The sequence below is a fragment of the Sardina pilchardus genome, chromosome 17 (genome assembly GCF_963854185.1).
Source record: "Sardina pilchardus chromosome 17, fSarPil1.1, whole genome shotgun sequence".
In the NCBI taxonomy this organism is placed as follows: domain Eukaryota; kingdom Metazoa; phylum Chordata; class Actinopteri; order Clupeiformes; family Clupeidae; genus Sardina; species Sardina pilchardus.
The window spans coordinates 7,831,219-7,846,218 of NC_085010.1; the positions used below are offsets into that span (position 1 = coordinate 7,831,219).

General features: G+C 45.2%; 2 protein-coding genes across 5 annotated transcripts in view; one reads left to right on the top strand and one right to left on the bottom strand.

Moving 5' to 3' along the window:
* Positions 1-9,015, top strand: part of ncaph2 (non-SMC condensin II complex, subunit H2) — an 18,643-nt gene extending 9,628 nt beyond the window's left edge. The window contains exons 9-20 of the mRNA XM_062518206.1: positions 1-2; positions 266-340; positions 2,237-2,306; positions 2,514-2,615; positions 3,156-3,200; positions 3,306-3,376; positions 3,794-3,908; positions 4,954-5,052; positions 5,927-5,976; positions 6,693-6,794; positions 7,082-7,231; positions 7,738-9,015. The exon at positions 1-2 is cut by the window's left edge and continues 171 nt beyond it. Coding sequence (XP_062374190.1) covers positions 1-2; positions 266-340; positions 2,237-2,306; positions 2,514-2,615; positions 3,156-3,200; positions 3,306-3,376; positions 3,794-3,908; positions 4,954-5,052; positions 5,927-5,976; positions 6,693-6,794; positions 7,082-7,231; positions 7,738-7,917 — 1,061 coding nt within the window. The 3' untranslated portion in view covers positions 7,918-9,015. The remainder of the gene's footprint in view (positions 3-265; positions 341-2,236; positions 2,307-2,513; positions 2,616-3,155; positions 3,201-3,305; positions 3,377-3,793; positions 3,909-4,953; positions 5,053-5,926; positions 5,977-6,692; positions 6,795-7,081; positions 7,232-7,737) is intronic.
* Positions 9,016-9,147: 132 nt separating this feature from the next.
* Positions 9,148-11,641, bottom strand: LOC134062254 (protein SCO2 homolog, mitochondrial). 4 transcript variants are annotated; one of them, XM_062518207.1, is made up of 4 exons: positions 11,548-11,641; positions 11,188-11,215; positions 10,414-10,867; positions 9,148-9,800 (listed from the first exon to the last, which is right to left on the bottom strand). In XM_062518207.1, exons 3-4 carry the CDS (start codon positions 10,861-10,863, stop codon positions 9,285-9,287), a joined length of 966 nt encoding a protein of 321 aa, XP_062374191.1. In that variant the 5' UTR covers positions 10,864-10,867; positions 11,188-11,215; positions 11,548-11,641; the 3' UTR covers positions 9,148-9,284. The 4 variants fall into 4 exon arrangements, with proteins under 4 accessions (XP_062374191.1, XP_062374194.1, XP_062374192.1 ...); XM_062518210.1 differs by having other exon boundaries at positions 10,414-10,864; positions 11,548-11,590; XM_062518208.1 differs by lacking the exon at positions 11,188-11,215 and having other exon boundaries at positions 11,548-11,637.
* Positions 11,642-15,000: the final 3,359 nt, after the last annotated feature.

Here is a 15,000-nt window from a genome sequence, read left to right on the forward strand (position 1 = left end):
AGGTAACACACACACACACACACACACACACACACACACACACACACACACACACACACAGACTCTCTCTCTCTCTTTCTCTCTCATTCACTCTCTCCTACAGTGCTAGACATCATGTAAGACACGCATGCACAGACACACACACACACACACACACACACACACACACACACACACACACACACACAAACACTGAGAGAAACCTTGAGTTGTGAAATGGCATGGATGTATGTGTTAAGACCCCTGAATGTTTCTGTTTCCTCAGGGTGGCAGTGACAGGAGAATGCTGAGGGAGAGAGCTGCTGTGAAACCAGTTGCCATTGACCCAAAGCAACAGAAGGTAACAAGCACTGCGTAGAAACAAAATGGTGGAAGTGGTGCTGCCGCAGCACTAGAGCCTCCATGGGAAGGTGTTAGTAATGTGTTTTCGGGATGCCATTTTGATGGCGAGATTTATTTTTTTTAAGTATATATTTTTTGGGCTTTTTATGCCTTCAATGATAGAGACAGTGGAGAGAGAGTAGGGGTGGGATCCTGAAAGGACCACGGGGCTGGAATCGAAACTGGGTCGCTGGCGTACAGTGCAGGTGCCCCAGCCAGTTGCGCCACAGCTGGGGCGATGGCGAGAGTTAGCGTAGTCAAGTCAAGTCAATTTTATTTTCCCACAGGGGGGGAAATGAGTTGCAGCCAGGTGTTAAGAACACATAACCAACGACACACACAAGCTAATAAGTGACAATAAAGACAGCATTATCACACAGATAGATAAGGACCAGTACATACAATTACATACACATTACATACATACAGATAGTTATTTTATTTTGCATTTTGCCCATCATTTTAATTGCAACACACACACACAGGCGGTATGAACGTGTTTTTGGGATGCCATTTTCATAGCTAACTTGTAATAAGAAGAATGGCACACCTTCCCAACCTCGCCACTTTGCTGTCTGCCCACCATCACAAAATTGCTTTTACGCCGATTGTGCAACAGCCTAATATAGGGAACCTAAGTCTTCGCCCCTTCCGGTTGGTCCACTGGACCTAAGATCGGAAAAAAATGAATGAGAGTCTATGGAGAAAGATAAATTATTTTCTGGTCCCCATGGTCTTGTGCCATGAATTACACATATGATGTTTGTCAATTTTAAAGACAAATGTTCATGTAAAGACATTTGCAGTTGATTAACTAGTGAATTACAACATTGTGAAATATCGTAATTCCAGCGGCTACAAATACATCAGTCGCGTTAGTGACGTTAGCCCACTTCACAGGCAGGCACAGCCACCGGCACCAGCAACAGCAGGTCTTAATTGAGCTTCCCCCCTTGCCGGTGAAAATACCATGAGTTAGAGCATAAAACACTCCAAATAAGTTGTATTCGTCCGTAGACTGTACATAAACTGCAGTAAAGTGCCATAGTTGGCAGCAAGATGTAACCGCTAACTAGCATAGCAACTAGCTAACTAGTGAGCAGCTCGTTTAATGTTGGTGACGGACATCGTTTGAGACGAGAGATGTAGTCCACGGGGCAGATTCGCACAAAACTAACGTAACTTTTAAAGTCTATTGAATAACAGTACTTTATTGACGTTAAAAATTATCTTTTAAATTCACACACATCATATGTGAAATGCAGAGTACAAAAAATAATTATTATCTCTCCATTGACTACTGTTCATAATTTTTCACAATTTAAGTCCAATGGACCGGAAGTAGATGCGCGTCACTTAGGTTCCCTATTTGTATGAAAGTGTATGATATGTATGATGTGTATTTATTTAAGGGACAGTGCACATTAATTGACATTTCGATTACACTCAAAATGTAAATGTGCCAGAGTTAGCAAAATAAGCTAGTTTTCATCTGCAGTCCTTAATATTGTATGAAATTGTGTAATATTACCTTGTCAGTCAACATGGCAACATGGCTGTTTGAAAACAAATCCACATGTGCTGTGTCCAGGGGAAAGGTGGCCGTAGTGTAAAGTATGCACCCCCAAAAAAGCCCCGAAACTTAATTGAGCGTGTTTACTGATGTTAATGGTTCATGAAAAATCTGTTTAGCACACGTAGGTTTCTGTCAATACTCTGATTTCTTCGAGACACGTATACCCCTTAAACGGATTATTCCAGTTAGCTGATCATTGCCAGTAATCTTTTTCCCAGTGTGCATGTGAAGTTTACGCTCGTTGAATAGCTTTAAGCGTTGGTGCTGTCTGCTCTGCAGGAAGTGGTGGATGTCTGGAAGTGGCATGACCTGTACACTGTCGTGGGTGAAGACAAACCTCTTGCGAAAGGTGAGACTGGGAATCTAAACTCTGTGTGTGTGTGTTTGGGTCTGTGTGTGTGTGTGTGTGTATTTGTGGGTGGGGTTTGAGTCAGGCCTTTTCAACTGTGTATGTGTGTGTTGAATAATGTTGAATCTTGGCACTCCTTTCTCTCTCTCTCTCTCTCTCTCTCTCTCTCTCTCTCTCTCTCTCTCTCTCTCTCTCTCTCTCACTCAGGCCGTTGCTGCAATGTGCCAGCAGGGTTGGAAGAGTCGGGCAAAAGAAAACGCAAAACCTCCTCCAAACTGGATGACTTTGGAACGTGGTGTATGAAAGCATGTACGTACTCTGTGTGTGTGTGTGTGTGTATATTTTGCCCTGAGAAAGGGCAAGTTGGCCCGAAACGTTACACTTGTGGTGATAAAAACATTGACTCCATTCATTGGAGCTCCAATGAGCAGACTTTTTTTTTAATTTGTGCCAATTAGGGTATTTTTATACTCTAATTTTTATACTTAGTATACCGGAATTTCCCGACTATTAGCCACGGCTTATACATTGATTTTGCTACATTTCTTCTACTATGAGGTTGATACAAGGGGACAGTCAATATGGTTGTGTTTCTTTTAACTCGCATAAAACACAGCCCTGCGGCTTATACACAATGTGGCTGATTCACAGGAAATTACTGTAGGGTATTTGTCAAAAACAACGAAACATATTATCAAAATGTGGATATCTCCATACACACATACTACCATGGCACTGACCCCACTGCACACCTACAGTAGCGTGTGAACTCCTTCAGTCCTGCTCTAACTCAGACTCTGTGTATTGAATCGTTTTGACTGATGCTTTCCCATGCCTTGCTCGCTTTAGACAAGGTGTCTGATCGCAAACTGAAGAACGGCCCTTCGCTGCCAGGTGAGAATGGACTTCTCTCTTGTATGCATTTATGTCTTTGCACTCTGTAGTCCTGCTAGAGTCGATGACTGTGTGTGTGTGTGTGTGTGTGTGTTTGTGTTTCAGAACTTAACTACATCTATCTGAATAAGATGAAGGAGCGTATCAGAGCCCGTAGAGATGTCCTCAGGAGAACGGTCAGTTCCTTGTGCGTGTGTGTGGACGTGTGTGCATGCGTCTCCATGTACGTGTGAGACATGAGTTGGTGTGTGTGAGAGAGAGGTGAAATGATATGTGTGTGTATAATGCTGTGAACATGAGTAAGAAGTTACTGTTACTGTGTGTGTGTGTCTGTGTGGGTGTGGGTGTGGGTGTGGTGTGTGTTTACTGTAAAGGTGGTGAAATTGTGCGTGTGCACAGTATGTACATGTACCATGGAGTGGTGAACTAGAGTGTGTGTGTGTGTGTACTAGAGAGAGAGAGAGAGAGAGAGAGAGAGAGAGAGAGAGAGATACCGTTACCGTGGTAAATAATGTGTGTGTGTGAGCGTGTGTGTGTGCACTTGTGTTTACTGTGAGGGTGGGGAAATAATGTGTGTGTGTGTGTTTGCCCAGGGTGTCCCGGTGAGTGACGAGCAGCTGAGGAGAACCTATCTGGAGGAGGAGGAGGACGCAGGGGAGCACCAGGAGGCCGAGGACCCAGAGGAGCTGAGGCACCAGGAGCCCGACGGTGAGACCCCAGCACCACGGCCCAGCAGCAGGGCCTCCTCAAAGATCCCTCATTACTGACAAGATAGAGCAACATAATGCATCTCTATGGAAGCAAAGTTCAAACAGTTCCTGTCTCCTTAAAGAGGCGTGTCGCAAAGACCTCATAGTGGGATATCGATCTCTGTCAGATTAGTAAGCAGTTCAGTTCAAATGTAATGTCACTTTCTAGGTCTGCCTAAAGGGATATTTCGCCCCCCTCCCCTTTGCGAAAACAGAATGCGGAAATGGTCCAACGTTTGCATCTCGGTCTGCTTCAACCGTCTATTCCAGACATGGAAAGTCAAGGAATTTTCATTTTGGGGGGAAATCCATGGAATATCAGGGAATTGTAGCAGTATAAATAAAATCTACTTGCCAAGCTACATTAATACAACTATATTTCAACACAGCATTGGTGTTTAACGGGTTATTAACTTTTTTCAATTACTGCTTGATTGAGTATTTGGGGTTACCCCTTCCTTTCCTTTTCAATGCCCACGTATTCATTTCCCTAATGGGAATTCAGTTCCACTGTATGTTCACGGCGCACCACCTCCTCAGACTGTTTGCGATTGTTAGCAAACGTTCGGCAAAAACTCAAGGCTAACGGAATAATGTTTGCGAACGTTCGCAAACGTTCGCCTATGTTCGCCTAAGTTCGGTGAACTTGAATGCACCCGTGGTGTAATGTGGTATTACAGTAGAGCATACCGGTATGTGTTTTTGACATTATGTCAAATCAGTTGTTTCATAGTCTGTTGAGGGAAGGATGCAATTTCATTGGCTCACTTACTGTACTGTAACTGACCCTAGGCAGATGGGTTGGGCCCTTGATTCGTGGATCTGGCCGAGGTTTCTTAATATATGTACAGTATCTCCAATTCTAGGGAGTTTTTCCTCGCTAACACTCTGTAAAGCGTCATGAGACATGTGTAATGTTTTGGCGCTCTATAAGTGAAATTAAATTGAAATTGAATTGAAATTGCTTTGTCTTCACTCGAGCGGCTTCTGTCCATCCCTTTCAGGTAATGGTGTAATCCAGGACTCACCTGAGGAGTTGGGGATCAACTTCAGCCCAGAGGATGACTGTGGCGATAATGAGGACCATGACATGGGTCTACCCAGTAAGGACCACCAACCATTATATAATGTATACCATATTTCAAAAACGATTTACTCTTATTTTTAAGTGTTATAAGTTTCTTATTCTGTAAATTGCTGTAGACAAAAGTGTCTGCCAAATTCTATAACCATCACCATAACTACAGTACAATCATACTCATGCCCTGTATACAGGCTAATGCAAGCTAGCTCAGCTCCTTAGCCACTACGCTACAGGCTACTGCCTGCTAGCTCAGCTCCTTAGCCACTACGCTACCACCAGCCTACAGGCTACTGCATGCTATATAAGTATAAGTATATATGCTAGCCCAGCTCCTTAGCCACTACGCTACCACCGCTGACCCACTATACATATGCACCACCAGCAGTGCATATGTTTACCACGGCGTAAAGGAAAACTGGCAAATTTTACCATAGAGTCCTATCGATCGAGGTCACCGAGTACTGACTAAAAAAAACGAGTGCGAGTTAGCAGGGAGACCATGACTCCCGATTTATAGACAAACGTGTATTTCCACGTTGGTGGACGCTTGTATGAGGTTTGAAATCATTGGAGTTCAATCACTATCGTTTGGACATGATGTATGTTAACCACGGGGGACACAACGATAGCGATAGGCTTGCAACTTAAACGTAATGGCTCTTAGGAACGCCTTCTGTTCGCTGGTTGGTCCGGCTTAAATGAGGGAGGATCAAGCTTTTCCAGACGGAGTACTGTAAGGAAAAGAAATTGAGCGGAAATGCGTAGACAGGCGGAGCCAGGCTAGGTGCCAGTGCCGCCAACACCTGCTTTGGTAGTTACGTGATCTACACTGTATGATTTCATAATGTAACAACATGAGATGATGTAAATGACGCAGTCTTTTCATTCGTCAGGCATGCCGATAGAGGACATCAGTTATGAAGACCTGGTTAAGAAGAGTATGGTAAGCAGCATCACCACACCAGTCTAAATGACCTTTCCCAGGTCAAATGTAGCCATTAACAACCATTAACAATGAGTCGAAAAGTGGAGCTAGGCTAAATATTTTCATTTCTCATATTTCTCAGTGTTGAGTGTTCAATTTGCATTTAAAGGAGCATATAGAGCATTCTTCTTGATTATAAGCATAAAAACAAGCAAGAACAAATAATAAGCTTCCAGGCGGAGATCGCGCACGTATTGGTGGCGGAAAGACACCGCCATCTGAAAGAAACGGAGTACCGTACTGTGCAAGTGAAATTCTTTAAAATCAATCAGGAATTTGCATTAGTCAGCAGGTATTAATTGAACAACCTGGGTCTCCGTGGTAACTTGGACCCGTAACTGCTAGTTTTTAGACGAATATTTGCTTACGGAATTGTGATAGCAGCGTTCTCTTGTAGAACTAGTTCTCTTGTTATGTCTTGTGTGTGTGTGTGTGTGTGTGTGTGTGTGTGTGTGTGTGTGTGTGTGTGTGCGCTCTTGTAGGCCCAGTTCTCATGTCTTGTGTGTGTGTGTGTGTGTGTGTGTGTGTGTGTGTGTGTGTGCTCTTGTAGGCCCAGTTCTCATGTCTTGTGTGTGTGTGTGTGCTCTTGTAGGCCCAGTTCTCATGTCTTGTGTGTGTGTGTTCTCTTGTAGGCCCAGTTCTTATGTCTCTTGTGTGTGTGTGTTCTCTTGTAGGCCCAGTTCTTTGCCAACACTGAGCGTTACGCGAAGGTCACTGCACTTTCTCAACGAGTACAAGACTGGGAGGACCAGATCAGACCGCATCTCGCTGCTGAGGTACACACACACACACACACACACACACACACACACACACAGAATGACTGTCTCAGAGAGTACCTCCTCTCTTGAACACTTGCAACAACCCAACACACTTAACGTGCACTCCCCTTGCTTCCCTCTTCCACTATTATTTTTCTATTTATTATTTGTTTTTACCTAGGGTCTCCTTTGCATTGTAATTTGAATGTAGCTTGAATGTTATTCCTCATGTCTTTGGGGAAAAGCGTCCACTAAATGAAGTGTGTGTGTGTGTGTGCGTGTGCGTGTGCGTGTGTCTACAGGAGGAGAGAGGTGTGTTTGATATCCGTGACTATGGCGACCGGGTCATCAACGCCTTCAGCCAGGTGAAAGAGAAGCGAACCTTCGCCTCCATCGTCGCTGGCAAGAACAACCACGAGGTCTGCAGATACATGCTAGCCTCCCTTCAGCTGGTGAGTCAACACACACACACACACAGGTAGACCTGCCGTGTATTGCTCTGGATGATTAGACATCCTTAGCCACATTCAGACAGGAAGAGCTTAGCAGCGACGTAGTGACAATAATCGCATGATTATTAATAATACAAGATCGCATGCCAATCACAGCAGGCTAAATAACTGTTGGTGACAAAAGACAGTGGCCATCAAAGTTAAACTAATCTCAACATCTAGGGTGATTCGTGACAGATGACGACTGGTCTCATGTACGTGTCTATGCAGCTCAGCTGTATATGACCCTTGACCCCTTATTGTAATAGAACACTATTGATATCTTCCTTTGTATTTTTGTTCTGTGTGTGTGCTTGGATGACATATGCCTGCATGCATTTGTGTATGTATGATGTGTATAAGCTACTGGACATCTTTATTTCCTTCTGGATCAATAAAGTATCTATCTATCAATCTATCTATCTCTCTCTCTCTATCTTTCCATCAATCTCTCCATCCGTCACCAGGCCAACGACTACACGGTGGAGATCAGTAAGGACGGTGAGCTGGAGGAGTCTGTGGACACCATGGCCCTCACTCTACTGTCCGAGCGGCGCGCCCACGACCGCCTCAAGGCCTACAGCGCCAACGCTGGCATGGATGTGCAAGCGCAGGTGGAGGCGCAGGTGCACGTGGAGGTCAACTGAGTTCAAGGGTCAACAGTGCGTTCGGAGTCATGCCAAAGATCGTTAAGGCGGAACAAGATACCGCATCAGAAGCCACTTCAGGGAATCAAGTTAACATGGCGGGCGGGTCCAAAATCCCCCTTTATGCAGAGAAGAGGTCCATTGAGGTCTATGGCCTCTGCTCTGCACAAAGGGGGATTTTGCCCCCCGTCTCGCGTGATTCGGGTTCCCGGAAGTGGCTTCTGATGGAGTATCTTGCTCCGCCTTGATGATCTTTAGTCATGTGGCGGCTAAAAGCAGTGCATGCTGGACTTTTACACATGCATTGTGCCATCTTTGCCCATATAAGGAGCACCGGGTACTGTCTTTGTCCGGATCTCCTTATATGATGTTTCCTGGATCTCCCTGATATGGGCAAAGATGGCACCTTTTGGGGCTTTTATCCAGGCAAATATTAGAGGTCTATAAGATGCTCCATGAATCCGAATGCACCCCTGAAGACGAACGCACCCATTCTGCTAACCAGTGATCCTCAACACACAGCATGTTGTACCCGGTACAGCCACAAGCTGATGTCGATCTATATATGTTTATATATGGGGATTTTTTTCCTGCAAAAAAAAAAGGAATTTCATTTGAATTCAGGTGAATCAACAAATGTTGACAGTTGAACAAATTGTTTTTTTTTTTTTTTTAAAGAACAAAACGATGAAAAATAGATTATTTATATCTCAAATACGTTGTGAAGTGGAAAGGGTGATCTTGGTATATTGTCTCTGACTATTGTCTGTGTGCGCTTTGTACGTCTGTAGTTCTTTGTATGGAATTTTATATCTAGTTATACCTGATAACATGAAAACATTTTTATCTGTGGTCACAGGTCTACCTGTGCCTGAGCTTGCATGGCTCCAGATCTATGACCTTAGAGAATGGGGGAAAGGGTATCTGTCTGTGATGGCCTCAAGCCTGTCTTTTTATCATATAAACTGTAAACAAATGGTGTCTTTGTAGTTATGAAAGGCAGCTTCTCAACATTTACACTTTTACACTTCTCTTCACATGCTCTCAAAGCAAATTATGCCCTATACAAATAATAAATATTTTTCAATTTACCATAAACACATAACATGACAATTTCCTGTGTCCCTCAGGTCTTGTTCTCTCTAAAATGTCACAAGCCTAATTCTCAAACAGCTGACTTGAACACCTTCTGGTCTGGCAGATATTTAATCAGTGACCAAAACATCCATCACTTTCATCACACTTTATTTCACACTTATTGACCCCACAGACACAGCTGGTGTCCACAACGCCAGCAGAACCACTTTTTTTTAAGTCAAGTCTGAGATAGTTCAGATGGTTCTCTCTCTCTCTCTCTTTTCTCTGTTTTAGTCTGTAAACAGTGGGACATGGCTCTTTATGTGGTTGCGTATGCTCTCCGCGATTTGTTTATCGTCCTTCATCCGGTTGTAATAATCCAGAAAAAGTCCGTCGGGGTTGATCAGGTAGATGAGGATGGTGTGGTCAATGATGTAATCGCCGTCCTCGTCCTTGGGCCCGGCGCTGGCGTACACGCGATAGTCTCGTCCGGCGTGTTTGATCTCGTCCGGCGTGCCCGTGAGGCCGACGAGGCGCGGGTGGAAGTCCTTGACGTACTTTCTCATGGCGGCGATGTCGTCGCGCTCGGGGTCGACGGTGATGAAGAGCGGCTGGACGCGCGGCAGCGACGCGTCCTCGTCCAGGAGCTGCACCACGCTGCTCATCTTGTCCAGCTCGTCGGGGCAGATGTCCGGGCAGTGCGTGAAGCCGAAGTACATCAGCGTCCAGCTCCCCAAGAAGTCGCGCTTGCTGCGTCGACGTCCGTTGTGGTCCAGCAGGCTGAAGTCGCCGTGCCCGACCGCCACCTGGCGGGAATGGTGAGGGGAAAAAATTGATTCTGTTCAGTATCACAATAGACTGTGCACACAATTATATCGATACAGTAGCTCAAAGTTTCGCAATACTTAAGTATACCTGATTTGATTTATTTCTGGATTAAGACAAAACGACAGCAAATCCAAAGGATGACATGCTAAACTTAGCAGCTAAAGTAAAGAACTAATTTCCAGCACGGTCCTTGAATTAAATGATCTATTATACTTGTATCGCAACAATATCGTATCGTGGTCCAAATATCGCAATAGTATCGAATCGTTAGTCTGGCTATCACCATACTAAGCTCAATCAGTATGGGGAGGCTGCACTTTGTTTCTATTGAACAAGAGGTGTGATCAGTGGGCATCGTTCAAATTACTCTGTATACTTGGATAGTCTCTCAACCAATCAGACCAACGCTCCAGTGCGTCTTTTGGATAAGCTAGTTTCTGATTGGAGCCAAAGGTTCTGGCGGGGAACAGAGGAGAAAGATGTGCAGGTTTCCAGCCTGAACTGCCAGGCGAAATCCAAATTCACCAGAAGTTCAGGCAGGGTTCACCCAGCCTATCGAACCGTCGCATTTTTGCTGATTTCCATGCCTACCTGGCGGAGCTGCTCGATGCGCTGCTGCCGGAGCATCTGCTGCTTCTCATGATGCACGTACCACCAGGTGCCCAGGATGCCCGCGCCGAACAGCACCGTCACCACCAGCCGCGTCCGCAGACGGATCCGCGCCGTCGCCTCGCCAGGCTTGGAGCTCTGCTGCTGCTGTTCTGATGGACCCTGGGAGTACAGGGCACGGGGAGCCCTCTGCTGGGAGGTAAGGGGATTGCAAGGGAGGAGAAGAGAGGGGTCTCCTTGCCTCCTTGTGGGTGGGTTGTTATGGTGGGAGCCAGAGGAGGGTTGGGAGCGGAGGCACAGGTGTGCTTTTTGAGTGAGGCGGAGGCAGGGGAGGGGTTGGGGGTGTTGGAGAGAGGTCTGGATGGAGGACCTCAACACACACCAGGTGACCATGCCAGGGCCAGGGCCTCTGAGGCGCAGAAATCCCAGCATCCTGCTGCAGAGAAGGAACATGTGGTTTGACAGCATGAATTATAGATCATCACTGTGTTACTGAAGTCATGGGTTAACACAGTTAAAGAATGATGGCGTTCAGCAGAAATATCACAAAGAGAGCAGTTCTGGCGAAAGGACCAGGTTGTTATTTTTAGGTTATCCAACAGCCCATCAAACTACACACCCTCCTGTTCTGCCCTAATGTTCACACATTTTACAGCTCGGTCCGAGGCAGCATTTTAGTTTCTCAGCCAGGACTGAACACAATGAACGAAGAGTTTGAAGAATGTTGAAATTATAGTGTAATCTACTGTAACTGACCTCAGTTGACCGACCCAGGTGTGTCATTCTAGGAAGTGATCAGACACATAGAATAGTGATTAGGCTATTCCACAAGATGAAAGTCACTATCTATAACTTCAGTAGTTTATTTGGAGGTGGGGAAACTGGGAGAACGACTAACGTTAGTTGACGAATCTGACTTTACCTCTATGAACATTAACATTGGGCTACCTTACTGGAAGTCATGGATATTTTACCAGACACGTAGGCTAGTTTACAGACAACGATCAATCCCAGTTGTTTTCATCGCTATAATAATTCCTACGGCTATGAAATCATGACAGTTGATATCTAATATAGCACACTGTTCCGGCATTGCACATTTAGTTCATAACTCACCCCACAGACTGAAGAAATCCGTATGTCCTACACTTTCATTCCCACATATGTAACCGGGTTGTACAATAACGGTCTGTAGGTAAATGTATTACTATAGCTGATTCGCCTAAGAAAAGATTCGAAATAATTTACAGAGATGGCAGAGACAGTGTAAAATAAATACTGTCACTTAGTTATTCGAACAACACATTAACATAACGATTAGCTGTAAGTAAATTATGTATGTGATGTGGATTTTTTTTTTTTTTCGTAGAAAACGATCAACACTTTCGCTATTTATATGAATGCAATCACATGTTATCGCCGCTTGATGGCAGTGTATCATCAATATACATAGTGCCCTATATAGGGCACTAAATATACAGAGCCATAATGTAATTAGACCAAATATTGAGTTTGCTCTGACTGACTCTAATGGAAGCTGCGAAGTTGAGGTAAGTTGTTGGTTTTTTTTTCAGCTGGCTTTTCTGTTTAGCTAATATTGTTTGGATACACCACAATAACAAAGTCAAATTATACCTATGCGTTAGGGAGTTTGTTTATTCCTGATAGCCTAGGCTAAACTTAACAACTCTTTTCCTGAAGAGAAAACATTGCTGCTCAGTTTTGGTGGTGCTCCAAAGGAACATTTGTCAAGTTTGTTGAGCTACAGTGTGGCCTGAGACACAGCAACAGAGACAGCAGTGTTTGATTACACAATTACAGCACTGTAATACACCTGTTGGCTATTTATTGCTGTGGGCTTGTAATCAACTGTGGCCGTTGCACTAGAATGAGTTTGCCCACAGTAGTGTGTGAACAAAACAACATCCATTCAACACCAGGTAAACTAATCAATACTTCCAACTTCCAACACACCATGTTATTAGCCTACTAAATGATCAATGGTGATAGAACACATCAATAAGCAATATAGGCCCCTGAGGGAGACACACACACACACACACACACACACACACACACACACACACACACACACACACACACACACACACACACACACATTAAATGAAAATTAGCAATAAAAAAAAGACATTGCATTCAGTGTAGAAAATTTACCTCTCACAATGTCAATGTAGGCCTATACCTCTCTCTCTCTCTCTCTCTCTCTCTCTCTGTGTTTGCATGTCTGAGTGTTTGACTCAATGGCTGCTTGCTTCACTGTTTGGCTCAGACCCCGATAAGAATATACCTGAAGCGCTGGACGTTCTAATCCTGAGATGACCACGACACCCTGACCCTGACACTGTCCTCACCTCCCGCCGCCTTCTCCTCAAGCCATCCCAAGAGACAGCAGCAGTGCTCTTTCTTGCCCACGCCGAGCCCCAAATCAACTTACAGCAGCAGTAAGCAGATTTGGCCACAGACCAATAAGCCGATCCCTAAAACGCAGGCAAAGAAACCTTGGAAACATCAGCTGGCGTGTAAGATTGCTCCTTTGGCAATGCCTGTGCTGGGCAGTGACGTGGCGTGCAGTGAAAACATCTCTTCTAAATAATGGACTGGTGGTCTGTTCATTCATTCATCCCTACATGGGAATTGGCACTCATATACACACCAATGTGTGTGAGTGTAAGAAATTATAAATGACATAATGAGAAATGGCATAGCTAAACATCAAAATGTATATTTTATGTAAATTGCACTATGTTGTTTTACAAGTTACTTTCATGTGAACAAGCAGCCATTGGTTACTGGAAGTGAAAGCAAATAGGAAATAGGAATGATGAATCTCCTGCTTGTTTTCCTCAAAACCATCCTCAGGAACGAGAGAGGAAGAGAGGCAGGAACAGGGGGTTGGGACATGGGCTGCTTTGACATCTGGACCTCTCTGTGAACACACACACACACACACACACACACACACACAGTGGCTGTGACTCCACTTAGCCCCTGCAGTGGTTGTAATAGCAGGTCTTTATTTCCATCACTTCAGAGCACCAGAAAACATGGAACAAGGGGGGAAAAATATACCCACACACACTCTCTGCACTCCTCTCTCTTTCACCCTCTCTCACTCCACCCCCCCCCCCCCCCCACACACACACACACCTCTCTATGTGTGGCTCTCCCTGCCCAACTCTTTCTTTCTCTCTCTCTGCATCCCCCTCTCTATCCTGCTTTCCATGTGTTTTGTTTTTTCTTTCTCTTTTTTCATGTTTTGTCTTCCTTAATATTCATCACATGCTCTTTAAGGTGTCTTGTCCTCCATCTCTATCTCTCTTACTGTAGTATCTCTTTCCCTCCCTCCCTCCATCTCTCCATCCCTCAGTTATGTTAGTGTCTTTTTCTCTCCTTCCATCTCTCTATCACTAATTGTAGTATCTCTCCCTCAATCTCTCTGTCACTCTTGTATTGTACCATCTCTCTCTCCTTTCATTTCTCTACCCCTCTCTTATTGTAGTATCTTTTTCTCTCTCTCCATCTCTCTACCACTCTTATATTGTAGTATCTCTCTCCCTCCATCTCTCTATCACTCCTATAGTATCTCTCTCTCCCCCTGCTTCTCTCTATCCCTTTTTTATTGCAGTAGAATTGTTGTATTGTAGAGACAGTGCAGGTGAGATCAGCACAGCCCTACTCTCTTCTGTGTGTGTGTGTGTGTGTGTGTGTGTGTGTGTGTGTGTGTGTGTGTGCCTGCGTGTGTGTGTGTGTGTGTGTGTGTGAGAGAGAGAGAGTGTATGCGCTTTGCAGCAGAGCATTGCAGCACTGCCAGTGGACACAGCCGTGTGTGTGAGTGTGTGCGTGTGTGCATGCTTGCCTGCATGCGTGTGTGTGTGTGTGTGTGTGTGTGTTTTCAGGAGTGTCAGCTCTTGTTTTGTTCCTCCTCACCCCAGCTGTGTATCTAACAAGGTCACAATTTGTTTCCAGCAGAATGGCGGCGCCCAGGGCTCTCGCGGCTCCAGATGGGGACCGGCAGTTTCACTTCTTCCCATGCTATCACGGGCACCTGGGTGGAAGCTGTGACAGAGGTAGAGATGTGATCAGAGACCAGAGACCAGAGAGAGAGAGAGAGAGAAACTAACACACACTTAAAAGGAGGGTGAGTGAGACTGGCCTATGCATTGTACATTGGCAGAGAGGTAGGGGCAGAGAGCACACACACACACACACACACACACACACACACACAGAGGGTGATATGAGGAGTAAGTGTGGTCTATCTCTGTGGGATAACTCTCTTCCTGCTCCAGCTCATTTGACAAATTAGCCACCAGTCCCACGGGTCACATCGCTCTGCTCTGCACACACACACACACACACACACACACACACACACACACACACACACACACACACACACAGACACACGCCTCACCTGCTCTACCACACCGCCACCTTCTCACGCTCAGACATACACACTCAGACACACGCGCACACGGACACACACACACGCACACACCACACGCCTCAGCCAGAGGGAGAGAGAGGGGGATGAACTGTAGAAGCGCA